Raw genomic sequence first — 27,397 nt, 5'->3', positions numbered from 1 at the left:
ACCTCCGAATACACATTCAATAAAAAAACAAACAGGGAAAAAAAACAGAGAAAAAAAAACAGAGAGAGAGGCAGAAACATCCGGAAGGCAGAGAGAGCCAGCAAATGACCCATTATATTAAAAACAGATAACATTTGTTCGCTGGTGGGGTAACGTGTAGCGTGACATGAACCCAAGATCCCGGTTGAGGCCGTCCTCATGGGTGCGGAACTTGGCTATCAATTTCTGCTCGACGATTTTGCGTTGTCGTGTGTCTCGAAGGCCGCCTTGGAGTACGCTTACCCGAAGGTCGGTGGATGAATGTCCATGACTGCTGAAGTGTTCCCCGACTGGGAGGGAACCCTCCTGTTTGGCGATTGTTGCGCGGTGTCCGTTCATCCGTTGTCGCAGCGTCTGCATGGTCTCGCCAATGTACCATGCTCTGGGGCATCCTTTCCTGCAACGTATGAGGTAGACAACGTTGGCTGAGTCACAGGAGTATGAACCATGCACCTGGTGGGTGGTGTCATCTCGTGTGATGGTGGTATCTGTGTCGATGATCTGGCATGTCTTGCAGAGGTTACCGTGGCAGGGTTGTGTGGCGTCGTGGACGCTGTTCTCTTGAAAGCTAGGTAGTTTGCTGCGAACGATGGTCTGTTTGAGGTTGGGTGGCTGTTTAAAGGCGAGTAGTGGAGGTGTGGGGATGGCCATAGCGAGGTGTTTGTCCTCATTGATGACATGTTGAAGGCTGCGGAGAACATGGCGTAGTTTCTCCGCTCCGGGGAAGTACTGGACGACAAAGGGTACTCTGTTGGTTGCGTCCCGTGTTAGTCTCCTGAGGAGGTCTATGCGATTTTTTGCTGTGGCCCGTCGGAACTGTCGATCGATGAGTCGAGCGTCATATCCCGTTCTTACTAGGGCGTCTTTCAGCGTCTGTAGGTGTCCATCGCGTTCCTCCTCGTCTGAGCAGACCCTGTGTATTCGCAGGGCCTGTCCATAGGGGATGGCCTCTTTGACGTGGTTAGGGTGGAAGCTGGAAAAGTGGAGCATCGTGAGGTTGTCCGTGGGCTTGCGGTAGAGTGAGGTGCTGAGGTGCCCGTCTTTGATGGAGATTCGTGTGTCCAAGAAAGAAACTGATTCTGAGGAGTAGTCCATGGTGAGCTTGATGGTGGGATGGAACTTGTTGATGTTATCGTGTAGTCTCTTTAGTGATTCCTTGCCGTGGGTCCATAGAAAGAAAATGTCGTCGATGTATCTGGTGTATAGTGTTGGTTGGAGGTCTTGTGCAGTGAAGAAGTCCTGCTCGAACTTGTGCATGAAAATGTTGGCGTATTGGGGTGCGAATTTGGTCCCCATGGCTGTTCCGTGTGTTTGGGTAAAGAACTGGTTATCGAAGGTGAAGACATTGTGATCCAGGATGAAGCGGATGAGTTGTAGGATGGCTTCCGGAGATTGGCTGTTGTTGGTGTTGAGTATTGATGCTGTCGCAGCGATGCCGTCATCGTGGGGGATACTGGTGTATAGTGCCGAGACGTCCATCGTGGTGAGAAGTGTTCCTGGTTCAACTGGTCCGTGGGTACTGAGTTTTTGTAGGAAGTCTGTAGTGTCACGACAGAAGCTGGGGGTTCCCTGTACGATGGGTTTCAGGATGCCCTCGATGTATCCAGAGAGGTTCTCACACAGGGTTCCGTTGCCTGATACGATGGGACGTCCGGGTGTGTTGGCTTTGTGTATCTTTGGGAGGCAGTAGAAGTCTCCCACGCGGGGATTACGTGGGATGAGAATGCGTAGGATGCTTTGAAGGTCTGGATCGAAGGTCTTGATCAGTTTGTTGAGCTGGTGGGTGTGTTCTTTGGTCGGATCTGCGGGTAACCGTCTGTAGTGTTCCTGGTTGTCCAGTTGTCGGTATGCTTCTTTGCAATAGTCTGTTCTGTTCTGTATGACTATGGCTCCAACCAACACTATACACCAGATACATCGACGACATTTTCTTTCTATGGACCCACGGCAAGGAATCACTAAAGAGACTACACGATAACATCAACAAGTTCCATCCCACCATCAAGCTCACCATGGACTACTCCTCAGAATCAGTTTCTTTCTTGGACACACGAATCTCCATCAAAGACGGGCACCTCAGCACCTCACTCTACCGCAAGCCCACGGACAACCTCACGATGCTCCACTTTTCCAGCTTCCACCCTAACCACGTCAAAGAGGCCATCCCCTATGGACAGGCCCTGCGAATACACAGGGTCTGCTCAGACGAGGAGGAACGCGATGGACACCTACAGACGCTGAAAGACGCCCTAGTAAGAACGGGATATGACGCTCGACTCATCGATCGACAGTTCCGACGGGCCACAGCAAAAAATCGCATAGACCTCCTCAGGAGACTAACACGGGACGCAACCAACAGAGTACCCTTTGTCGTCCAGTACTTCCCCGGAGCGGAGAAACTACGCCATGTTCTCCGCAGCCTTCAACATGTCATCAATGAGGACAAACACCTCGCTATGGCCATCCCCACACCTCCACTACTCGCCTTTAAACAGCCACCCAACCTCAAACAGACCATCGTTCGCAGCAAACTACCTAGCTTTCAAGAGAACAGCGTCCACGACGCCACACAACCCTGCCACGGTAACCTCTGCAAGACATGCCAGATCATCGACACAGATACCACCATCACACGAGATGACACCACCCACCAGGTGCATGGTTCATACTCCTGTGACTCAGCCAACGTTGTCTACCTCATACGTTGCAGGAAAGGATGCCCCAGAGCATGGTACATTGGCGAGACCATGCAGACGCTGCGACAACGGATGAACGGACACCGCGCAACAATCGCCAAACAGGAGGGTTCCCTCCCAGTCGGGGAACACTTCAGCAGTCATGGACATTCATCCACCGACCTTCGGGTAAGCGTACTCCAAGGCGGCCTTCGAGACACACGACAACGCAAAATCGTCGAGCAGAAATTGATAGCCAAGTTCCGCACCCATGAGGACGGCCTCAACCGGGATCTTGGGTTCATGTCACGCTACACGTTACCCCACCAGCGAACAAATGTTATCTGTTTTTAATATAATGGGTCATTTGCTGGCTCTCTCTGCCTTCCGGATGTTTCTGCCTCTCTCTCTGTTTTTTTTTCTCTGTTTTTTTTCCCTGTTTGTTTTTTTATTGAATGTGTATTCGGAGGTTCTGCAGGTAACACCTCTCTGTCTGAACACGGTGATTGCCTTGGCAACGGGCAGTTGCAGGGGCAGTCTGTAAACACCATTTATTATTGTTCAATATGTATAAATGCGTAGGCTTCAAGGAGATCTTGAAACATTTGCCTGAGGAAGGAGAAAATCTCCGAAAGCTTGTGAATTTAAAATAAAATTGCTGGACTATAACTTGGTGTTGTAAAATTGTTTACAATTGTCAACCCCAGTCCATCACCGGCATCTCCACATCATGATTGAACAATGTGACTTATGCCCACAACTCAGGGCAGAAATCAGTTATGGAAGCAAGTGCCTTTGTTACCTCATCGCTGATTACAGCTCTCTACTACTGACAATTCGACTAATCCCAATGCATTCAGTAAATGGGTTAATGTACTTTTTATTAACACGATTGCTCTTCCACCATAGTCATGACGATAATGAGATCACAGCTTACCTGATAGGTGGTGTTAGTGATGGAGGGAAGAATGGTTTGCTTGAATTTCAATGTTTCATTTTGGGATTCTTGGAGGTTAGAAGTCTGCTGTGGCAGTTGTACCTGTTGAAGTGGTTGATGGGTACTTTTCAGCTGAGGTTGAGATGGAGGCTGAGGCTGGGACTGAAGTTCATACTTCGGCTGAGTTACTTGCTTGAGCTCTGTTGGCTGAACTACTTTTTTCTGTAACTGTGGCTGTTGTACATATTGCGTAGGAACACCTAAAGCTTGGCCCACTTGAAAATATGGATAGCGAAGTGCCTAAAATTGCAAAAACTTACAACTTAGAATTAATTTTTAAATTATTAGTAGCATAACAAACTAAAGATCAGAAAGATAAATAGAAATGAGGAAGGCCTTTTGGCCCATCTAGCTCATTCTCCCATGGAAATCTACCACACCCCACTATGACAACATCTAACTGCCTCTTGAAATACTGCAAGAGTATGTTCATTTATGTTCTCTTAAATCAGTTGTTTTAAAACTTTTCTTTGTGAAGAATCCCTATAAATAGTGGCATATTCCCTGTCTCAACTTCTGAAAGATGATATCAGCTCTCCAAAGGAAAACAGTGCTATCATTATAGAAACCATTCTCCCATTGCTGTATTCTAGAGAAAATTATGTTAAAAAAATATAGAAACAAAAAAAAATTAGAAATCTCATATTCTGGACCTCAGTTTGAAAATCTATGTCCTAAAAGTAGGAATGCTCCAATTAAGTATTATTAATGGAATGTAGTTACTCATTGATCATGAGGAGAAGAAAAAAAATGCCATTAGAGTAGCTATGGAAAAATATATATGGAGTGAACCTGCTGGTGAGTACATATCATCTTATTTAAGTTAATGAATAATAACAGCATTAAAGTAAATGAGTTATAGGGATTGATTAGAAAAAGTCAAGCTCTACTGTTAAGAAAAAAGGTGGTAGGGGCCTTCATTATTAAAATAGAGAAGGTAAATCCTGAATATTACTGAATACAGTGTAAGATGGGAAAGCAGGACAACATGGCATAAATATAAATTAGTAGAAAGTATACTTAAAAATAGATATTAGGAAGAGCTTTTTTCCCTTAAAAAGTGATAAATATTTGGAACAATCTGCCAGGTGAGGTAGTAGAGAGGCAAAATGCAGTTTGGTGCTAAAATGGGAGAGTCCCAGAATGGAGGTTGGAGTGGCCTCTGGGGCGGGGGGGCGATCGCCTGTGGTTTTAAAAAAATAAATTTAAACTTACTTTTGGTTGGCGGCCTGGCGCCGGCCCTGCTCATCACAGACTAATTTCTCGATGGGGTCCTTCAACAGGCGTTAGGCCCTCAATGTACATATTTAAGTGGCCTTACGCCTGTTCTCAGCATCAGCCTGGTACGCCTGAAAAAGGGACCCACAAATTTAGCAGTGGAACCAATGCCTGCACAGATTGAGCAAAGGGCGGCCCACTGCTAAATTGGAATACTTTGCGACCATTTTATAGGCGTAAACCGGGCGCAACGAATACTAATTTTCACTCCTATAAATACAAGCTTTTTTTCTCTTACTGTCTTTTAAATTTAATCTACATCACTTTACTATGCTTTATTACTTTTGAAATATATAACTTTATGTAGGAGTGCCTCTAACCGAATAAAGATTACAGGTGCAACATCAGAACTATTTGTCAACGGTGTTCTTTTCTTATTGTTTGTGTATACTGTAAGAAAACAGCCAGGCAGAGTAAAAGGACTAGGCAGGTAGAGCAGGAGTCCCCTGGGGCCATCTCCCTCTCAAACAGATATTCTGCTTTGGATGCTGTTGGGGGAGATGGCTTATCAGGGGAAAGCAGCAAGAGCCAGGTTCGGGGCACCACGGGTGGCTCTGCTGCACAGGAGGGGAGGAAGAAGAGTGGCAGGGCTATAGTGATAGGGGATTCCATTGTAAGGGGAACAGATAGGCGTTTCTGCGGCCGCAAACGTGACTCCAGGATGGTATGTTGCCTCCCTGGTGCTAGGGTCAAGGATGTCACGGAGCGGCTGCAGGGCATTCTGGAGGGGGAGGGTGAACAGCCAGTAGTCGTGGTCCATATTGGTACCAACGACATAGGTAAAAAAAGGGATGAGGTCCTGCAAGGTGAATTTAAGGAGTTAGGAGATAAATTAAAAAGCAGGACTTCAAAGGTAGTGATCTCAGGATTACTACCGGTGCCACGTGCTAGTGAGTATAGGAACAGGAGAATAGACAGGATTAATGCGTGGCTGCAGGGATGGTGTAGGAGGGAGGGATTTAGATTCCTGGGACATTGGGACCGGTTCTGGGGAAGGTGGGACCTGTACAAGCGTGACGGGTTACACCCGAGCAGGACTGGGACAAATGTCCTCGCGGGGGTGTTTGCTAGTGCTGTTGGGGAAGGTTTAAACTAGAGTGGCAGGGGGATGGGAACCTGAGCGGGGAGTCAGAAGGGAATAAAGTTGAGAGCAGCAAGAGAGGGGAAGACCCAGGGGAAATCTACAATACAAATAGTACAAACAGTTGTTCAAGAACAAGTGAAAGGGAAAAGCATAGAGCAGCGGAAAGAAAGTGTACTTTAGGCACTTTAGATAAAATGAAAACTAGAAGGTGTAAGGCGATTAACCCAGCATCAAAGCTGTGGCAGGGGGTTGGGAACCTGAGCAGGGAGACAGAGGAAAGCATATCAGGAAGGGATAGAAGGTATGGAGTAAAAGGTAAAGTGTTAAAAAAGGAAAAAGCAGGAACTAAGTGTCACAAAACATATTTGAAAGTTCTTTATCTGAATGCACGTAGCATTCGTAACAAAATGGACGCGTTAACGGCACAAATAACGACGTATGGGTATGATCTTGTGGCCATTACAGAAACATGGCTGCAGGGTGACAACGACTGGGAATTAAATATGCCAGGGTATTTAACAATCAGGAAGGACAGGCAGGAAGGAAGGGGAGGTGGGGTGGCTATGTTAATAAGGGAAGGAATCACTGTAATACAGACAAAAGATATTGGGACAAAGGATCAGGATAATGAAACAGTTTGGGTAGAGATAAGGAATAATAAGGGGCAAAAACACTCGTGGGCGTAGTATATAGGCCTCCTAATAGTTGCAACTCTGCTGGAAGAAGTATTAATCAGGAAATAGTCGGGGCATGTAATAAGGGAACAGCTATAATTATGGGGGATTTTAACTATCATATTAACTGGACAAATCAAATTGGGCAGAGTAGCCTTGAGGAAGAGTTTATTGAGTGTATTAGGGATGGATTTCTTGAGCAGTATGTAACTGAACCAACAAGGGGGCAAGCAACCTTGGACCTGGTTCTGTGTAATGAGCCAGGATTAATTAATAATGTCCTAGTTAAGGATCCCCTTGGAATGAGTGACCATAACATGGTTACATTCCATATCCAATTAGAGGGTGAGAAGGTTGGTTCTCAAACAAGCGTACTGAGCTTGAATAAAGGAGACTATGATGGTATGAGAGCGGAATTGATTAAAGTGGACTGGGAAAATAGATTAAAGGGTAAGACGGTACATGAGCAGTGGTGTTCATTTAAGGAGTTATTTTACAACTTTCAAAACAAATATATTCCACTGAGGAAAAAAGGGTGTAAAAGAAATGACAGCCATCCGTGGCTAAGTAAAGAAATTAAGGATAGTATCCGACTAAAAACAAGGACATATAAGGTAGCCAAACTTAGTGGGAGGATAGAAGATTGGGAAGTCTTCAAAAGACAGCAAAAAGTAACAAAAGGATTGATTAAGAAAGGGAAGATAGATTATGAAAATAAATTAGCAAAAAATATAAAAACAGATAGCAAGAGTTTCTACAGTTATATAAAAAGAAAAAGGGTGGCTACGGCAAACGTAGGTCCTTTAGAGGATGAGACCGGGAAATTAATGGTGGGAAACATGGAGATGGCAAAAATGCTGAACAAATATTTTGTTTCAGTCTTTACGGTAGAGGACACTAAGAATATCCCAACACTGGACAAACAGGGGACTCTAGGAGGGGAGGAGCTAAATACGATTAAAATCACGAAGGAATTGGTACTCAGTAAATTAATGGGACTCAAGGCGGATAAATCCCCTGGACCTGATGGCTTACATCCTAGGGTCTTGAGGGAAGTGGCAGTAGGGATTGTGGATGCTTTGGTAATAATTTTCCAAAATTCTCTGGACTCGGCAAAGGTCCCGGCAGATTGGAAAACTGCCAATGTAACACCCTTATTTAAAAAGGGTAGTAGGCAGAAGGCTGGAAATTATAGACCAGTTAGCTTAACATCTGTGGTGGGTAAAATTTTGGAGTCTATTATTAAGGAGACAGTAGCAGAACATTTGGATAAACATAATTTAATAGGACAAAGTCAGCATGGCTTTACAAAGGGGAAGTCATGTCTGACAAATTTGCTTGAGTTCTTTGAGGATATAACGTACAGGGTGGATAAAGGGGAACCAGTGGACGTAGTGTATTTGGACTTCCAGAAGGCATTCGACAAGGTGCCACATAAAAGATTATTGCTCAAGATAAAGAATCACTTGATTGGGGGTAATATTCTGGCATGGGTGGAGGATTGGTTATCTAACAGGAAGCAGAGAGTTGGGATAAATGGTACATTCTCGGACTGGCAACCTGTAGCCAGTGGTGTTCCGCAGGGGTCGGTGCTGGGTCCCCAACTGTTTACAATCTATATTAACGATTTGGAGGAGGGGACCGAGTGTAACATATCAAAGTTTGCAGATGATACAAAGATGGGAGGGAAAGTAGAGAGTGAGGAGGACATAAAAAACCTACAAGGGGATATAGATAGGCTGGGTGAGTGGGCGGAGATTTGGCAGATGCAATACAATATTGGAAAATGTGAGGTTATGCACTTTGGCAGGAAAAATCGGAGAGCAAGTTATTATCTTAATGGCGAGAAACTGGAAAGTACTGCAGTACAAAGGGATCTGGGGGTCCTAGTGCAAGAAAATCAAAAGGTTAGTTTGCAGGTGCAGCAGGTGATCAAGAAGGCCAACGGAATGTTGGCTTTTATTGCTAGGGGGATAGAATATAAAAACAGGGAAGTATTGCTGCAGTTATATAAGATATTGGTGAGACCGCACCTGGAATACTGCATACAGTTTTGGTGTCCATACTTAAGAAAAGACATACTTGCTCTCGAGGCAGTACAAAGAAGGTTCACTCGGTTAATCCCGGGGATGAGGGGGTGGACATATGAGGAGAGGTTGAGTAGATTGGGACTCTACTCATTGGAGTTCAGAAGAATGAGAGGCGATCTTATTGAAACATATAAGATTGTGAAGGGGCTTGATCGGGTGGATGCGGTAAGGATGTTCCCAAGGATGGGTGAAACTAGAACTAGGGGGCATAATCTTAGAATAAGGGGCTGCTCTTTCAAAACTGAGATGAGGAGAAACTTCTTCACTCAGAGGGTGGTAGGTCTGTGGAATTTGCTGCCCCAGCAAGCTGTGGAAGCTACATCATTAAATAAATTTAAAACAGAAATCGACAGTTTCCTTGAAGTAAAGGGAATTAGGGGTTACGGGGAGCGAGCAGGAAATTGGACATGATTTTAGATTTGAGGTTAGGATCAGATCAGCCATGATCTTATTGAATGGCGGAGCAGGCTCGAGGGGCCGATTGGCCTACTCCTGCTCCTATTTCTTATGTTCTTATGTAAAACAGCAACTTGTAAAATAATGCCTCAGTCTGCTATTCTTTATTCATAGAATATTTGGATAAAGGAAAAAGAACAACCATGAAGCTTTCTAGTGTCAGATGATTCTACAATCAGTAAAGTGTTGACTTTAATTTGTATGTGTTCTGTAATCAGAATTGTCTTGAATGTTATTTAGAAGTTCACTGACCTTGACGTTTTCCTTATTACATTTATGTAAACCAATTCAGTAACAAATTGACAAGCATATGGAATCATACAGGGTGATTCTGCAGAACTGGTGGGGAAGCCAGAGAGATAGGGCTACAGTATTGTAGCCCCAATTCTCCAAACTATGTTAGGAGTGCAGAATCACAGAATATTCCCTCATCTGTTAGAATCATACAACACAGAAGGAGGCCACTCAGCCCATCATGCCTGCTCTTTGAAAGAACTGTCCAATTAGTCCCACTCTCCTGATCTTTCCCCATAGCTTCGCAAATGTTTCCACTTCAAGGGGGTGATTTTAAACCCCAAGAACGGGTAGATTGAGGGCGGGTGGGAGTTGAAAATAGTTGTTTTCTGGGTCGTGATCGCAACCCGGCTTTATTTCCAGGTTTAATATCAGCGCATAAAAGTACAGGCTTCCCACTGGGAATGCAAAGTCCGAAAATTTTGCGGTTGCGACCCAAAAAAAACTATATTCAACTCCCACCCGCCCCCAACCCACCCGTTATAGGGGTTTAAAATCACCCCCCAAGTATTTATCCAATTCCCTTTTAAAAGTTATTATTGAATCCGTTTCCACCACCCTTGCAGGCAGTGCATTCCAGAACATAACTTGCTGCATAAAAATTTTTTCCTCATGTCACCTCTGGTTCTTTTGCCTTAAATCTATGTCCTCTGGTTACCGATCCTTCTGCCACTGGAAACAGTTTCTCCTTATTTACTCTATCAAAACCCTTCATGATTTTGAACATCTCTATCAAATCTCCCCTTTTGGTAACTCCTGTTTATCTATTTTTATCCTATCCAATTTCTCTACTACCTCCTCCTTTATGGCGACATTGGCAGCATCTTCTTCTTTACTAAAGACAGATATAAAGTACTCATTTAGCACCTCAGCCATGCCCTCGGCCTCGAGATGATCTCCTTTTTGATCCCAAATCAGTCCCACCCTTCCTTAGACTACAGTTTTACTATTTGTATGTTTATAAAAGACTCTTGGGTTCCCTTTTATGTTACATGCTATTCTCATACACTCTCTTTGCCCCTCTATTTCATTTTTCAGTTCTCCCCTGTACTTTTTGTATTCAGCTTGGTTCTCTATTGAATTATGAACCTGACATTTATCATAAGCCTCCTTTTTCTGTTTCATTTTAATATCTATATCTTTAGTCATCCAGGGAGCTCTAGCTTTGGATGCCCTTCCTTTGCCCCTCGTGGGAATATGACTAGTCTTTACCCGAACTATCTCCTCTTTGAGGCCTCCTCTTGCTCATTTACTGTTTTAGAAACATAGAAAATGGGAGCAAGAGTAGGCCATTCGGCCCTTCTCTGCCACTTTTACCTGCCAATCTTTGATTCCAATCCACCTGGGCTAGTTACCTTTTCAACTCACTGAAATTAGCCCTCCTCCAGTTGAGTATTTTCACATTTGACTATTCCATGTCCTTTTCCATAACTATTCTAAACCTAAAAGATATGGTGATCTCTGTTTGCCAAATGCTTTCCCACTGATACTTGCTCCATTTGCCCCACTTCATTCCCCAGAACTAGATCCAACACTGCTTCCTTGCTCGTTGAGCTGGAAACATACTGATCAAGAATGTTCTCTTGTATACATTTCATGAATTCCTCTCCCTCTTCGCCATTTACACTGCTATTTTACCAGCCTATATTAGGATAACTGAAGTCCCCCATTATCACTACTCTGTAGTTCCTGCATCTTTCAGCAATCTGCCTGCAAATTAGCACCTCCATCTCCTTCCCACCATTTGATGGCCTATAATATACACCCAGAGCATAATGGCTCCTCTATTGTTCCTTAATTCTAACCGAATAGATTCTATCTTTAAACAACAATAACTACTTGCATTTATATAGCATATTTATCGTAGTAAAACATCCAAAGGCACTGCACAGGTGTGTGTTACCAAACAAAATGTGACACCAAGCCACATAAGGAGATATTAGGACAGATGACCAAAAGCTTGTTCCAAGAGGTAGATTTTAAGGAGCGTCTTAAAAGAAGGTAGAGAGGCACAGAGGTTTAGGGAGGGAATTCCAGAGCTTAGAGCCTAGGCAGCTGAAGGCATGGCAGCCAATGGTGGAGCGATTAAAATTGGGGACGCGCAAGAGGCAGAATTGGAGGAAAGTAGAGATCTCGGGGGGTTGTAGGGCTGGAAGATGTTACAGAGATAGGGAGGGGTAAGGCCACGGAGGGATTTGAGAACAAGTATGAGAATTTTAAAATTGAGGCGTTGCCGGATCGGGAGCCAATATAGATCACCGGACACAGGGGTGATGGGTGAAAGGGACTTGGTGTGAATTAGGATACGGGCAACAGAGTTTTGGATGAGGTCAAGCCTATGGAAGATGGGAGGCTAGCAGAGGTTGAGGGAGGAAAGCAGTGAAGATAACGCGGTGAGAAACTTAGTGTTGTACTTGGATGGGTGCTGGAGAACGAGGATTTGAAAGGAGAGGTAAGAGCGGTGGGACAAGGTGAGATGCTCAAAAGAGAAGGTGCCAGAGCAGTAAGGGGAACAGACCAAGGTGTGATTTGATAAAGGCCGCATTGCCACCTCAAGCTTTATCTTGCTGTTCCTATACTATACTATAATTCAGAGATTATTGCCTTCATGGTCCTGCTCCTGAAATTCTATCAGTAGGGCCTCAACCTTTTCCCTACTTACGCCATTGGTTCCAAACATGGACCACAACTTCTGGTTGTTCCTCTTGCAAAACGTTCTGCACCCCTTTAGTGATGTCCTTTACCTTGGCGCCAGGGAGGCAACACACCGTGCGAGACTCACATCGGCGGTTGCAGAAACGCCTGTTTATCCCCGACTATCGAATCCCTTATGACCACTACATTTCTACACTTTGCCCAGCTCCCTGTGCTGTCCTTTGCCCCACAGATGTGCTCTAGACCACACTCCCCCAAGGTGTCATCACCCTCACCAGTATTCAGCACTGAAAACCAGTTTGAGAGTGTCACACTCCCAGAGGATTCCTGCAATGCCTGCCTCTTCCTACCCTGTTGGATGGCCACCCACTTACTATCCTCCTGAGCTCTCTGTGGCTGCGGAGTAACCACCCCCTGGAATGTGCAATCCAGGAAATTGTCAGCCTCCCGTCTGCCCTGCAGTGACTCAAGCCACTCAAGCTCAGAAACCCTGAGCTCAAGCTCAAGCAACAGGAGGCACTTCCTGCGCACATGGTTATCCAGGACACATGAAGCATCCTGGAGTTCCCTATGGCACTGGAATTACAGGCAATGGGTCTCTGCTATCCCATCATTTTGCTTAAAAGTCTATCTACATTATATATCTTAAGTTTTATATATATATAAAAATATATGTTTTTAAGTTTAGTATGCCTTTATTCTTATTTATTATTTATGTATACCAGATTTTTATTTAATACAATTTGGATCCCTTTAATGTTGGTATCCTCTACTTAGTTAATTTTAATTTTATCCCCTTAGATCTAATTAATTACTGATTATTTATATATTTACTTATTTACTGTTGCACCATGGCTTAAATTACTTAGCACCTCCTTCCCACTCTCACCAAATTCCCATTGTCACTGTTTAGCAAGCCACTCTGTTTAGCAGACTCTCACCAAGCTCTGTGCTTTTTCAAATATCCCTCTAATATGTACCCTTCAGAATTTTTTACTTTTCAAAATATACTTTATTTCATAAAATTTAAGGATACACACAGTTCAATGTAAACGTGCAATTACAATTCAAAAACAATACAATACGGATCGTACACACTCCGATCCCGTCGTTACAATTCAAAACACAATACATATCTTCTAATACGTTCTGTACAATACAAAGTGGGATGGCCTTACATGGTGGCCTTTCCCCACACAGCCTTTCCATAGACCACACCTCGCTTCAGTGCGTCCTGCAGCACGTACTCCTGGACCTTGGAATGTGCCAGTTGGCAACACTCGGTTGTGGACAGCTCATTCAGCTGGAAGACCAGTAGGTTTGGGGCGGACCAAAGGGCCTCCTTCACCGAGTTGATGGTCTTCCAGCAGCAGTTGATATCTGTCTCGATGTACGTCCCGGGGAACAGCCCATAGAGCACAATGTCCTGTTACCGAGCTGTTGGTGCTGAACCAGAACAGATACCGATGCATCTCTCTCCACACCTTCTACGCGAAGGAGCAGTCCGCCAGGAGATGGACGATGGTGTCGTCCCTGCCACAGCCTCGGGGGCAGCTCGCGGTGGCGCTGAGATTCCGTGCATGTCGGAAAGACCACACTGGAAGGGTCCTTCTCACCACCATCCATGCTACATCCTGGTGCCTGTTGGTCAGTTCTGGCAATGAGACGATCTGCCAAATGGCATCGACCGTCTGGTCGGGGACCTGCCCGATCAGATCCACCCTCTCTCTTCAGAAACACACAAGCTGCAACTAGTCAGTTAACTTCCAGCCACAATAATTAACACCTAGTCAGGGACTCACTTATAGCTGATTGACTTAACTGCCACTGACTTGCAGTGTTTTAAAGTAAGAAATTTAGGTTAACTGTTAACTTACCTGACTGGCATTTGGCCTTTTCTTAGGATCCCAATGAAGCATGTCTTTCATAAGCTGTATTGCTTCATTACTAGCATTGGGAATCAATGTCTTTAGATGAGTGGGTACACACTGTGGAAAACGGAAATTCATGGCAGCTGAAAGCTGATAACCTTCTGGCCAATCATTCTGTAGGGCAAATAGCAGTAGGTAATGGTTATAAGAAGAAACTATTATAAGGAGAAACTACAATGATAATGTGACACTTGTAATAACTGTGTCTAAATTATATTCCATTAGTGATTGTGTCTCAGTAGACTATGCATATCGATTATAATTCCAATATTTCAACACTTTTTTTTAACAAGACAATGCTATATTATCAACTGTCATTGATAGATAGCCTTTCCCATTCTTTGAATGTATTTCAACTTTCACATATAACCAAATACTTTACAGTCATGCTGGGAGCAGGAGAGAGGGGACAAGGATTCGTTGGGACACTGTCCCTTTAAAAAAACTGGCCTCATAATAGCTATCTTGGACTAATGGTCTTCTGCACCTCCACTGTATACAAAGGCCTCATTCTGAGTCATACCTCAGTTCTTGACTGCACAGAGATTGGGGCAGAAATTACTCACTTGTGAACACCGTTTCTCAATGGCGTCCTCTGTCTTCGACAGTGAATTGATGGATTAAGTTCACGCATTTGCACATGCGCACTAAAACCCGTAAATCGTGAACTTGCTCCTATTGGTTCGCCGGCGATTTGACAGTTGCGAATTAAAGGGAACTCACACGCCATAATCATTGAAGTCACAGAAAAATCGTAAACTTACTCATCTGCTCAGCTAGAACGGAACTACTTACGCCACCAAAAGGTATGCTGAACAATACCAGCTCTACACTACTTTTTAAAAGCGCGATGACTCTTAATGACCGTGAAGTCTCATATTACTCCTCATTATCATAATTTTTGGTCATTAAAACATTTTATAAAAATTTTAAAAAGTTTTAAATGTTTTTTAAAACTTTTCACTTGTCTCTAATTTAATTAAATTACTACTTTGGCAATTTATTAAAAAAATTAAAATCTTTATTTACAATGACTTGCAGAATATTACTTTAAATGAATGAACTTTGCATGCCAGCTTGTGGGTGTGACTTCTCCATGACAGATTTTGTGGGCATGTCTTCCATTCCCACATACATTTCCTATGAGAATCAACCCACGTTGTTCAAAGGCTGGGTTGAAAACTTCCAAATCACACAAGTCTACGCCACGGAGTCCGCAGTGAGTAAATTCGTACATTTAATTTGCAGGAGCTGCTGCAAACATTGCAATGACGCTCTGAGCAAGTTCCAGCTCATTAAGTTAAACGATGAGGAAGTTTGAACACACAACAAAACAAGTTCCAAGTTACAACACGTCAGAAAAAAGAATTGGGGTGGGGTAGACTCTGTACTTGGAGGTCGAATTACATTCAGAGAATGAGGTAACCCATCGCTACTGTGAGTAATGTACCATTCTTTAAATGAATGGTCCCATATTAGTGGAGGTGAGAAAGACTATCTGGTCAAGAGCCTATTGTATGGTTCCAGGCTTTTAAAGAACTCTGTAACCCCCACCCCCCAACCTTCTAACATTAATGTATTAGGCTATATGTAAAGATTGAGCTATATTCAAAGAATGGTGAAAGCCGTTCCTCAATGGTGTCTTCTGTCTCCAACGGTGAATCGATGGATCAAGTTCACGCATTTGTACATGCGCACTCAAACCAGTAAATCATGAACTAGAACTAGTGTGCATATTACCAAGTAACAGAGGTTAGTGGGAAACTCTACGATGAGCAAGTAAATCTGGAACCACTGATCTCTGGTTAGTGATGGGTTAGCCCAAGGGTTTTGTTACCAAAACAATTACCTAAATTGGTGATTTAAATAGAACTTTAAGGTTCTGAGTTACATTTTAGGATTTCTGACTATTATCACCATGGGGAGGATCTTGGTGTAACTTACATTAATGCTAGCATTAAGTTAAATGTAACTCTCATGGAGGTTAAATGCACAGAATGACAGAGCTGGGAAATGTAGATTAGGTTTCAAATGAAGAGTCAGAACCAGAGTGCTTTAGTCAATGAAAGTTAGTTTAGAGATTTCAGTGAGCAGTCAGACCTATTGAGGCAAGGATGTTTTTATTCATGTGAACCCAGCATGAGGTGCCTTCTGAGAATATACTCTTGGGAGAGTGGGAGGAGGCCATCAGTTTGGTTGACAAGCCTACTGGCAAGTCACTGAATGGGATAGAAGTCAGAAGGACAGCCCTACCACTTGCTGAGAACACAGAGAAAAGGAAGGAGGAAAAAGGAACAATAGGGACTGTTTAGAGAGGAAGGCTGGCCTAACGAGGGAACATATCTCAAATCCACAGTGGGTCAGAATCAGAAGGCTGACCAGGACAAGTTAAGCATGCTTTCTAATAAAGATATATGAGGTATTTTTAGTATTTTTCTTGTTTGAGGGGATTCTGTAGATAGTTGAATCAAGAAAGATTTGATTGCATCTGTTGTGTGTGTTTGTTCACTTGTTATCTGTAAAATAAAGCAGCTTAACCATTTGTATCTGGCCTTGTGTTTCAGTCCACCTTCAGAAAGATTGGAGAAGTGCATGTGCGAAAGACCGGATATCAGTTCAGATTGTTGCGGGTGAATGCAGTCTAGTTTCCTCTTTCCAAATGCAATTTTGTTGACTGTACATCTAAGCAGTCAGTTTAAGAGCTAACAAGCAGAATCTAACATGGAATGGAACTGTCCTACTTCACTGGACACTCGATTAATAGGGAGTAGCTTGTTCTATAAACACAATAAGTGCTTACTTTTCCACCAGTAGATACTACATATGGCTGACATGGGTTTGAATGATGAGATCACTTGATCCTCCTTCTTCCAGAATACTATCCCCACTGTTGCAAATGAATGGGGCTGCATTCTTAATTGGCCATTTCCACTTGGAACTGATAACTGTTTGACCACAATGGGGCCTCTACGTAGAATTACCCAGGTGCTATGGAAGTGATGCTAAATAAAACTAGGGTTCCCAACTCTCATGGTTGCGGCTGGAGTCTCCCGAAATTGGCGATTCCTCTCCCAATGCTGCTGCTAGCACATATCACAGGAGTAAAGTTTGTGGTATCGCCAATTCGCGCATGCGCGTTGGCGCTGCAGTCTATCCCTTTGCAGGGGGAATGAACTCTGGGAGACCCCTCTACATTCCCTTCAGTTTTCATTCAGGTGCCAGTTGCACTGGACTCCGCTGTCTAGTGTAATTTCCTGCCTCAGGCCTGGAGACGGCACCCCCACTGCCGCAGAGAACTAGGACCAGCTGTTGTCGACAACAATCGAGGGTTGGGAGTCAGGGGAGCTCAGGAGTTGGGGGATTGAGGCCTTCGGTAGTCGGGGGGGGGGGGGGGCCCTCGGGAGTCATGATTTGGGGAGAAAGTGACCCGGGAGAGCAGAGAAAGAGATAAGAAAAATAAGGAATATTCTCAGAGAAAAAGCTCCCTGTCCCGCAGCAAACAGTCAAGGCCCAGGACCACGAGAGACTCACCTCATAGCTCAGGTACAATAGTGACCCAAACCCTGGGGGGGGGGGGGGGGGGGTGGGGGGAGAAAGGGACATCCACAAAACTGTCCAAACCAGAGCGAGTCATGAAGGATTCTTGAGGAATCAACCCAAAGGGGATCCCACGGGCTGGTTAAAACAAATGGAAGTGCAGTCCTTAGTTATAGGAAATGGAGATCCTCTGGTACTTCAGAGTGCAGTAAGATCCAAATGCTCCCCATAATTAATGAAAAACGTCCCAGACAATTGCAGAACCTTACGAGAACTGGCTTGTGCCTTGAGAAGAATTATTGAATGTAAAAAAGAACCTCCCAACAAGGTATGTGCAGGCACAGAAAGTTGCAAAGGACTGCCCAGAGGGACTCTTTTCATACATTTATAGAAAGTGGGGAAAGAATCATTATGCGGAATTGGCAAAAGATTGCATCCCAGAGGATCTCAAATACCAGATTCACGGGCCAATTCTAGATAAACTATCCCCCAAGGACACCCTTACCCATATCAGCCACCTAATTGGTGAAATACCACAAGCTAGGTAAAGAGGAAAAGGCCCCCATTAAAGGAAAAGGGAAGAATGGCAGAGAAGTAAATTCTCAGCTAAATGACAAGAAGAAGATAGCAATAGCTCTGATGAGGAGGAACACCCCAAGCTCGTGCGTTACAGGGAGGACATCCGCTTGAAAAAGCAGACTCCTGAGTCAGGATATAAGCTAAGGACACCCCTATTTGGACCTACCAGAGGTCAGACAGAAAGAGAGAAAGGCAGTACCAACGGGGAAGTCCTTTTCCCCTGTCAAGACCCAATAGACCATCTCCAGCACCTCAAAATCGGCACGATATTTGGGTGCTTGGACAAACGTCATAACATTCCTATTATCCACAAAATCAGGGACAACAGAGACAGGAAAGAACTCAGGAAGGCCAGAGACCTAAAAATCACCCACAGCCATGTCAGGGGCCCCCATGTAACTCTGAGCTAAATGGAGCCAGAGGAGGATGAGCGGACATTCAACCTGGCACATCTAAGCCAAATCGATATCCAGATATAGCAGGATCCCCAAGAGGGGGATGCCATCATCTGAGGTCTAAAGCTTTCAGGACTATGCTAGAATGCATTGGGGAGGACAATGAAAACCATCCATGGCGAGCCTCGGATCCCTATTATGATAAATGGAAGAGAGCATTTTGCTCTAGTAGATACAGGGGTATCTGGTAAAGGAAGAAATCATCAGGGAACAGCTACCAAAATATCAGCCTATTGATACCATTGAGTTCCGAGGTATTGCAAGATCCATAAACTACCCCCTTGCAAAAATAAGATGGGTAAGTAAATCTAGGAAATAAAAAGTATGAACTTCTGGTGATTGTCTTGACCGATGGATCAGTAGTTGAAGATATAATAATTGGCAGAGACAACCTGAACAAAACAAGGATAATTAGGATCCGAATAGCCCAGACAGTAAATATTCCCAGACTGTAAATTGAAGCAAGGGTTGAAGAGACAGAATTAGACCTCATTTATTGAGAGCAATACTACTCAAACACCAAGCAGGATTTGCTAAGTCTAAGATGCATGCTGGAAGGATGAGTCATTTCATTGCGGATACAGAAGGCGACGTGCACCCTGCAGCAAGACAATATCTTATTTTGAAAGCTGCAAGGAACACCGTAAAAAGTATCTTGCAGGATCTCCTTGAACAAACGTAATTGAACCTGGCAGAAGTCAAAGTTCCCAGTAAGGAAGCCAGATGGCTCCTGTAGGTTGGTAGTAGATTTTAGAGAACTTAATAAAGTAACTAGACAACATAAGGCACGATCTTTGAGAGGGATAATTGAGAATTTGCGTAGATCCAAATATAAAAAAACACACTTGATCTGAAATTGGAGGTTCGCTATAAAACCGCCTTCACATTTGAGGGTTGGCAGTACTAATGGATGTGTCTCCCCCAAGGACATTTGAATTCCCCAGCAGTATTTAACGAGGCCGTATACACTGCTGTGTCAGGAATTAGGGAGTTAACATGTTAGGCAGATGACACCTACTTTACAGATAATGATCCCGAGGATCATTTACGAAAATAGATCGTGGCTTTGTTATTAATATCTACAGCAGAGAAACAGGCCATTCAACTCAACTGGTCTATGCCCGTGTTTATACTTACATGAGCTTCCTCCCACTCTAATTACCTCTTACAACTTGCTCCCTCTATTCCTATCTACCTCATATACATTAAGTCTCCCCTTAAATGCATCATTGCTATCCTGCTTCAACCACTCCATGTGGCAGCGAGTTCCATATTCTCCCCACACTCTGTGTAAAGAAATTCCTCCTAAATTTTTTATTTGATCTGTTAGTGGCTGCCTTATTTTTATGCCCTGTTGTTCTGGACTCACCAAGTTTTAAAAAAAAATTAATTCTCAGAACGTGGGCATTGCTGGCAAGGCCGGTATTTATCGTCCATCCCTAGTTCCCCCGAGAAGGTAGTAAAACAACTGAGTGGCTTGCCCATCCACCCTGTCAAAATCCTTTATAATCTTAAAGACCTCTATCAGGTCTCCTCTTAGTCTTTTTGACAGAAAATGAAGCCCATCCTGCTCAATCTGTCCTGATAGTCACGTCTTCTCAATTCTGGTAACTTCCTTGTAAATCTTTTCTGCATTTGCTTCAGTCCTTTTTGTAGTATGGAGACCAGAACTGCACACAATACTCCAAGTGTGGTCTAACCAGGGACTATATAAATTTAACATTACCTCCCTGCTTTTGTCTAGAAATGAACCCTAGTACTTTGTTTGCACTCTTTATGGTCTTACCAACTTGTGTTGCTACTTTTAGCGGTTCGTTTATCTGTAAGCCCAGATCTCTTTGCTCCTCTACCCTATTTACTCTCTTACCTTCCAAGGAATAAGTGGCCTCCTTATTCCTCCTACTAAAATGAACCACCTCACACTTCACTTTATTGAATTTAATTTGCCAACTCTGCAAGCCTGTTTATTTCTTCCTATATTTTGGTGCCGTCCTCCACATTATTAGTTGTACCCTCAATTTGATATCAGCTGTAAATTCAATACCATACCTCCAAGTTCTTGGGTCCAAATCATTTACGTATATGGTGATCAACAGTGGTCCCAACACGAATCCCTGCGGGACACCACTTCTCACTTTCTGCCAGTCTGAGAAATTTCCTTTAATTCCTACCCTCTGTTTTCTGTTTTGTAGCCATCTTTCAATCCATTCTGCTATCTGACCCCTGACTCCATACGCCCTGACCTTTGACAAGAGTCTTTATATGGCATCTTATCGAAGGCCTTCTCAAAGTCCACGTATGCCACATCTATTCATTTGTCTACTCTTTGTATGCCACATCTATTCATTTGTTTCTTTCTTCAAAGAATTCAATAAAGTTGTTTAAACATAACCTTCCTTTTTGAAATCCAGATTTTTTTTATTATTATATTTGCTGTCTCTAGATGTTTTGTTATCTGATCTTTTAGAAAAGATTTTAGTATCTGTCCTACCACTGGCATTAAGCTAACTGGTCTACGGTTCCCTGGATTAGTTCTAACTCCCTTTTGCAGACAGGAATTACAATTGCTGTTCGCCAGTCCTCTGGCACTATTCCTTTTTCTATTGAATTTTTAAAATCGATGGATACTAGTGCCTCTGCTATCCCTGCCCTGGTTTCATTGAGTATCCACAGGTGCAATCCATTTGGACCTAAAGTTTTTTTATCCTCCTTAGTTGTGGCTAGTTTGTTTAGTATCTCCTTTCTTTTTATCTTAACTGTTGTAGTATCCCTCTTCTTCTACTGTTGTCATTTCTTCTTCATTGACCTCTTCAGTGAAAATTGAGGCAAGTATCTATTCAGTTTCACTGCCATTTCAGTATCATCTCCTGTGAGTTTATCTTGCTCATCCCTCTGTGGCACTATTCTCATCTTAATTCTGATTTTGTTACTTATATGCCTGTTGAATACTTTACTATTTCTTTTCATATTCTTTGATATTTTCATTTTATATTTCCTCTTTGCTTTTCTAACCGTTTTCCTAAGCTCCTCATACTCCCTTTTGTCATCCTTTCCTTTATCATTTAAGTACTTCGTATTTGCCTTTTCCTTCAGATTTAATGTTGTCTGCACCTCTTTATTTAACCATGTCATCTCAGTCTTGGCTAGTGTATTCTTATTTTTAGTGAAATATAGTTCTCTTAAGCTCTTATTAATCTCTCCTTTAAATATTGCCCACTGTTGTTCTACCTCTTGGTCTGTCAATATTTTTGTCCAGTTTATCGTCCTTAGTTCCATCATCATAGTTGGCTTTTTTCTAATCTATAACTTTGGTATTTGTACTAGTATCATAGTCATAGTATGGTACAGCATAGAAGGAGGACATTGTGTCTGTGCCGGCTCTTTGAAAGAGCTATCCAATTAGTCCCACTCCCCTGCTCTTTCCCCATAGCCCTATAAATTTTTTCCTTCAAGTATTTATCCAATTCTCTTTTGAAAAGTTAATATTGAATCTGCTTCCACCACCCTTTCAAGCAGTGCATTCCAGATCGTTACAACTCGCTGTGTTAAAAAAAGTTTCCTCATGTTGCCTCTGGCTCTTTCACCAATCACCTTAAACCTGAGTCCTCTGGTTACAGACGTTTCTGCCACTGGAAACAGTTTTTCTATATTTACTCTATCAAAACCGTTCAGGATTCTGAACACCTATGTCAAATCTCCTCTTAACCTTCTCTGCTCGAAGGAGAACAACCCCAAATTCTCCAGTCTCTCCATGTAACTGAAGTCCATTCCTGGTACCATTCTAGTAAATCTCTTCTGCACCCTCTTCATGGCCTTGACATCCTTCCTAAAGTGTGATGCCCAGAATTGAACACAATACTCCAGCTGAGGCCTAAACAGTGTTTTGTAAAGGTTTAGCATAACTTTCTTACTTTTGTACTCTATGCCTCTATTTATACAGAACGGGATCCCATATACATTTTTTTAATATAAAATGGCCTTCTCAACTTGTCCTGCCTTCTTCAAAGATTTGTGTACATACACCCCCAGGTCTCTCTGTTCCTGCAGTCCCTTTAAAATTGTACCATGTAGTTTATATTGCCTCTCCTCGTTCTTCCTACCAAAATGTATCACTTAATACTTCTCTGCATTAAATTTCATCTGCTACGTGTCTGCCCATTTCACCAATCTGTCTACGTCCTCCTGAAGTCTGTTACTATCCGCCACATTGTTTTGCGTCATCTGCAGACTTTGAAATTATACCCTGTATACCCAAGTCCATGTCATTAATATACATCAAAAAGAGCAATGGTCCTAATAACGACCCCTGGATATACTTCCCTCCAGTCTGAAAAACAACCATTCATCACTACTCTCTGCTTTCTGTCCCTCAGACAATTTTGTATCCATACTGCCACTGTCCCTTTAATCCCATGGGCTTTCATTTTGCTAACAAGTCTATTATGTGGCACTTTATCAATTGTCTTTTGAAAGTCCATATACACATCAACCGCACTACCCTCACCAACCCTCTCCGTTACTTCATCAAAGAACTCAATCAAGTTAGTCAAACACGATTTTCCTTTAACAAATCCATGCTGACTTTCATTTATTAGTCCATACTTTTCCAAGTGCCAATTAATTTTGTCCCGGATTATTGTGTCTCAAAATTTTCCCACCACCGAGGTTAGGCTAACTGGCCTGTAGTTACCAGGTTTATCCCTCTCCCTTTTTTTGAACTGGGGTGTAACATTTGCAATCCTCCAGTCATCTGGCACCACTCCCATATCTAAGGAGGATTGGAAGATGGTGGCCAGATCCTCCGCAATTTCCACCCTTACTTCCCTCAGCAACCTAGGATGCATCCCATCTGGACCGGGTGACTTTTCTACTTTCTTATACAATCTTTATCTCTCAAGAATGATCTTAAACATTATTATATAGTGACCACTGCACCCTACATGTTCTCCCATGCTTACTTCTCTTATCTGCTCTGATTACTTGATCTAGCAGTGCTTTCTCTTTTACTGTGCTTCTTACATATTGGGTGAGAAAGAAATCTTATATACACTGTTAAAAGCTCCATCTCCTTCTCCCCTTTCACTCCCTCTTCTTGCCAGTTTATTTGGGGGTCATTGAAATCGCTCATGATGACTACTCTTTTTTTATTCATTTCATTTATTTGCCTACATATTTCTCCCTGTACTTCCTTTCCACTATTTGGTGGTCTATAGTATACCCCTAATAGTGCAACCGATCCCTTCCCATCCTTTATCTCAATCCATATACATTATGTTTCTATCTCTTTGTTAGTTATGTCCTTTCTTTCTACTGACAATATTATTTCTGATTAACACAGCTATCCCAACACCCCTTCTTCCTTCCCTATCATTTCTAAATACATGGTAGCAGCTAATCCACGTTTGCAGTCATGTTTCCGTTACCCCATTGCATCTATTTCCACACTTCTAATTACTACCTCCAATTCCCCCATTTTTTTGCTGATGCTCTATACATTGCTATACAGGCAATTGAATATCTTCCTATTTTTCATTACTCCTACTGTATTTATATCAAGTATTTTATTATTACTTGCTATACCCTTTTCTGTTCCCTGAGTATTTGTTATTTTTTAATCACTTTTTGTACTCTGATCTTTGCTGTCAACACTTCTTTGTCTTATCTTTAGGTTACTATTATATCCACCCTCACCCCCACCCCCTTTACTCAGTGTGTAAGTTCTGTAGCCTGTGGAAACCTACCACTACACAGAAGCACTTTGTGAATATTTAGGCCCCAGTATTCAAGTGGTTAAATCTTGTATTGGTAGCTGACTCGCACTATATGGAGTCTTTCTGCAGGACACTTTGACTTTATATGAGTGTACACATTGAGGTTCACAGCTCTCAACTGGTGAGTTATGGTACTTTCAAATATGGGACTGGGGGAGTGCTTTAAAGTCTTTTTCAGTGGTGGCCTTACTATTGGAACCTTGGGGCTTGAAGGCTTCAGAGGTGATTCCACAGGCTGCTTTCAACTGCACTTGATTCCTGAACCCTCCTCAGTGCAGCCCAAACACTGCAAAGGCTGACTTGGAGTTTTAGCTGGGGTCAGATTCCGTCCCTTCTCTCTAGCCCTCACTCCCACATGTTGACCAGAAGGTGCCACGTGTTCACACTCAGCCTGAGCTGTTTAAATCCCAGCTTCAAACTGCTGTCCTCTCTTGGCTTCACTCACCCTGCTGTCAGGTTATTCTTTCTATGGGGGAAATCAGAGCACTTGGGTAAGGTGGCAGAGCATAAGATGGGCAAACATTCTCCTTCCTGCCAGTTGATGACGACCCTTCGGGGGCCTCTGCTCACCATGTAAGTGAGCAGAGGTTGAGGAGGGCAGCAGAGGCCAGGAAGATGACAGAAATCTGAGCCCTTGCAGAGAAGGGCTTTAGATAGCTGCTACATCTATTCTCATTGGTTGGGTCTTGCCACATTGGTCACTTGATTAGTCCAAAACCTCGTCTCTCACACTTTCATTATTTTTAATAATGCAGATACATTCCAATTACAAAGTGTACAGTTTCGGTTTTCAAATGGGTAAAGAAAAAGCTTGCCGCTAAAGTACCGCTCCCATATTCACAAATGTCACTCACTTTCTTTGGCGTGCCTAACACTTGGCAAATTTTAAAGATTTCATCCACTTCGCTGGTTCCTGGAAACAGTGGCCTCAGTGTGTACAGCTCAGCCATGATGCAGCCCACTGCCCACATATCAATAGGAGAACTATAGATTGAGGATCGCAACAGTACTTCAGGAGCACGATACCTGAGAAAATATGGAAAAGATTTTAAGAAAGAATTTGCTTTACATTGTGTCAGGTCTCCCAAAATGCCTGAAAGGACTTCATTTTCAAGAATTACTTCAAAATGTAGTCACTGTTGTTATGTAAATGCTACAGCCATTTTGCATACAGCAAGATCTCACAAATTACAATGAGATGACCAGTTAATCTGTTTTTTGGTGGTGTTGGTTATATTAGCAAGTTTTCACAAAGGAAGTGATGTCATCAAGTTAGGCGGCACAGTAAATAGTGTAGATGAGCTGCAAAAGGACATTGGTAAATTAAGTGAGTGGGCAAAACTGTGGCAGATGGAGTTTAATGTGGGGAAGTGTGAGGTCATCCACTTTGGACCCAAGAAAGACCTCAGATCAAAGTATTTTCTAAATGGTGAGAAGGTAGGAACTGTGGATGAGCAGAGAGATTTTGGGGTCAAAGTACAGAAATCACTATAAGCTAGTGGACAGGTACAAAAAATAATTTAAAAGGCTAATGAAATGTTGACCTTTATCTCAAGGGAGCTAGAATACAAAGGGGTGAAACCTATGGCATACTTATATAATGCTCTGGCTAGACCCCATCTGGAGAACTGCGTTCATTTCTGGGCACTGCACCTCAGGAAGGATATACTGGCTTTGGAGGGGGTGCAGTGCAGATTCACCAGAATGATACCTGGGCTAAAAGGGTTATATTATGAGGCTAGGTTGCATAGGCTAGGCTTGTATTCCCAGGAGTATAGAAGATTAAGGGGTGATCTAATTGAGGTGTTTAAGATGATTAAAGGATTTGATACGGTAGATAGATACTATTTCCTCAGGTGGGGGAATCCAGAACAAGAGGGCATAACTTTAAAATTAGAGCTAGGCCATTCAGGGGTGATGTCGGGAAATGCTTCTTCACACAAACGGTATTTGGAACTCTCTCTCCCAAAAACCTGTTGAGGTTAGGCCAATTGAACATTTCAAAACTGAAATTGATAGATTTTTGTTAGGCAAGGGTATTAGTGGAACCAAGGCAGGTAGATGGAGTTAAGGTACAGATCAGCCATGATCTAATTGATTGGCGGAACAGGCACGAGAGGCTGATTGGCCTACTCCTGTTCCTACATTCCTAAAAGTCCTTTTACTCTGCAATTCTGATTAAAATAAACCAGGATTGGGTACTAAATATTTCTGGATACAAGATGTTCAGGAAAGATAAGGAAGGAAAGAAAGTGGGGGGGGGTGGCAAAATTGATTAAGGAGAATATTGCAGTGCTGGAGAGAAAGGATGTACTGGAGGGGTCAAGGACAGAATCTTTTTAGTTAGAGTTAAGGAACAATATTCTACTGGGTGTATTCTATAGGCCACCAGCTAGTGAGGAGGATATAGATGAGCAAATTTGAAGGGAAATTACAGAGAGTACAAAGCCATACAGTAGTGATAACGGGGGATTTCAACTATCCTAATATAGACTGGGATAACAATAATAAGGGGCAAAGAAGGGGAGGAATTTTTGAAATGTGTTCAGGATAACTTTCTCGACCAGTACGTTTCCAGCCCAACGAGGAAGGAGGCATTGCTGGACTTGGTTCTAGGGAATGAGATGGGCCAAGTGGAGCAAGTGTCAATGGGGGAACATTTAGGGAGCAGCAACCATAGTATCATAAGGTTTAGATTAGCTATGTAAAAGGACTCTGACCACTCTAAAGTAAAAATACTCAATTGGAAGAGGGCCAATTTCAGTGGGATGAGAACAGATCTGGCCCCAGTAAATTGGAATCAAAGATTGGCAGGCAAAACTATAATTGAACAGTGGGCAGCCGTTAAAGAGGCGATGATTCGGGTACAGACAAGGTACATT

The 27,397-nt window shown here is 43.0% G+C and overlaps 1 protein-coding gene across 7 annotated transcripts in view; it reads right to left on the bottom strand.

Annotated features, from left to right (window-relative positions):
• Positions 1-27,397, bottom strand: part of mak (male germ cell-associated kinase) — a 136,214-nt gene that overhangs the window by 67,334 nt on the left and 41,483 nt on the right. For all 7 annotated transcript variants that reach the window (XR_010966607.1, XM_068001745.1, XM_068001747.1 and 4 more), the window contains exons 7-9: positions 25,370-25,541; positions 14,120-14,287; positions 3,652-3,951 (exon numbers count right to left, since the gene is read on the bottom strand). Coding sequence is in view for 6 of the 7 variants with exons in the window: in XM_068001745.1 (XP_067857846.1) it covers positions 3,652-3,951; positions 14,120-14,287; positions 25,370-25,541 (640 nt within the window). In the remaining variant the exon portion in view is untranslated. The remainder of the gene's footprint in view (positions 1-3,651; positions 3,952-14,119; positions 14,288-25,369; positions 25,542-27,397) is intronic.

The sequence above is a fragment of the Heptranchias perlo genome, chromosome 2 (genome assembly GCF_035084215.1).
Source record: "Heptranchias perlo isolate sHepPer1 chromosome 2, sHepPer1.hap1, whole genome shotgun sequence".
In the NCBI taxonomy this organism is placed as follows: domain Eukaryota; kingdom Metazoa; phylum Chordata; class Chondrichthyes; order Hexanchiformes; family Hexanchidae; genus Heptranchias; species Heptranchias perlo.
Note: the sequence above shows the minus strand (reverse complement) of the source record. Positions and strands in the feature narration are given on the sequence as shown.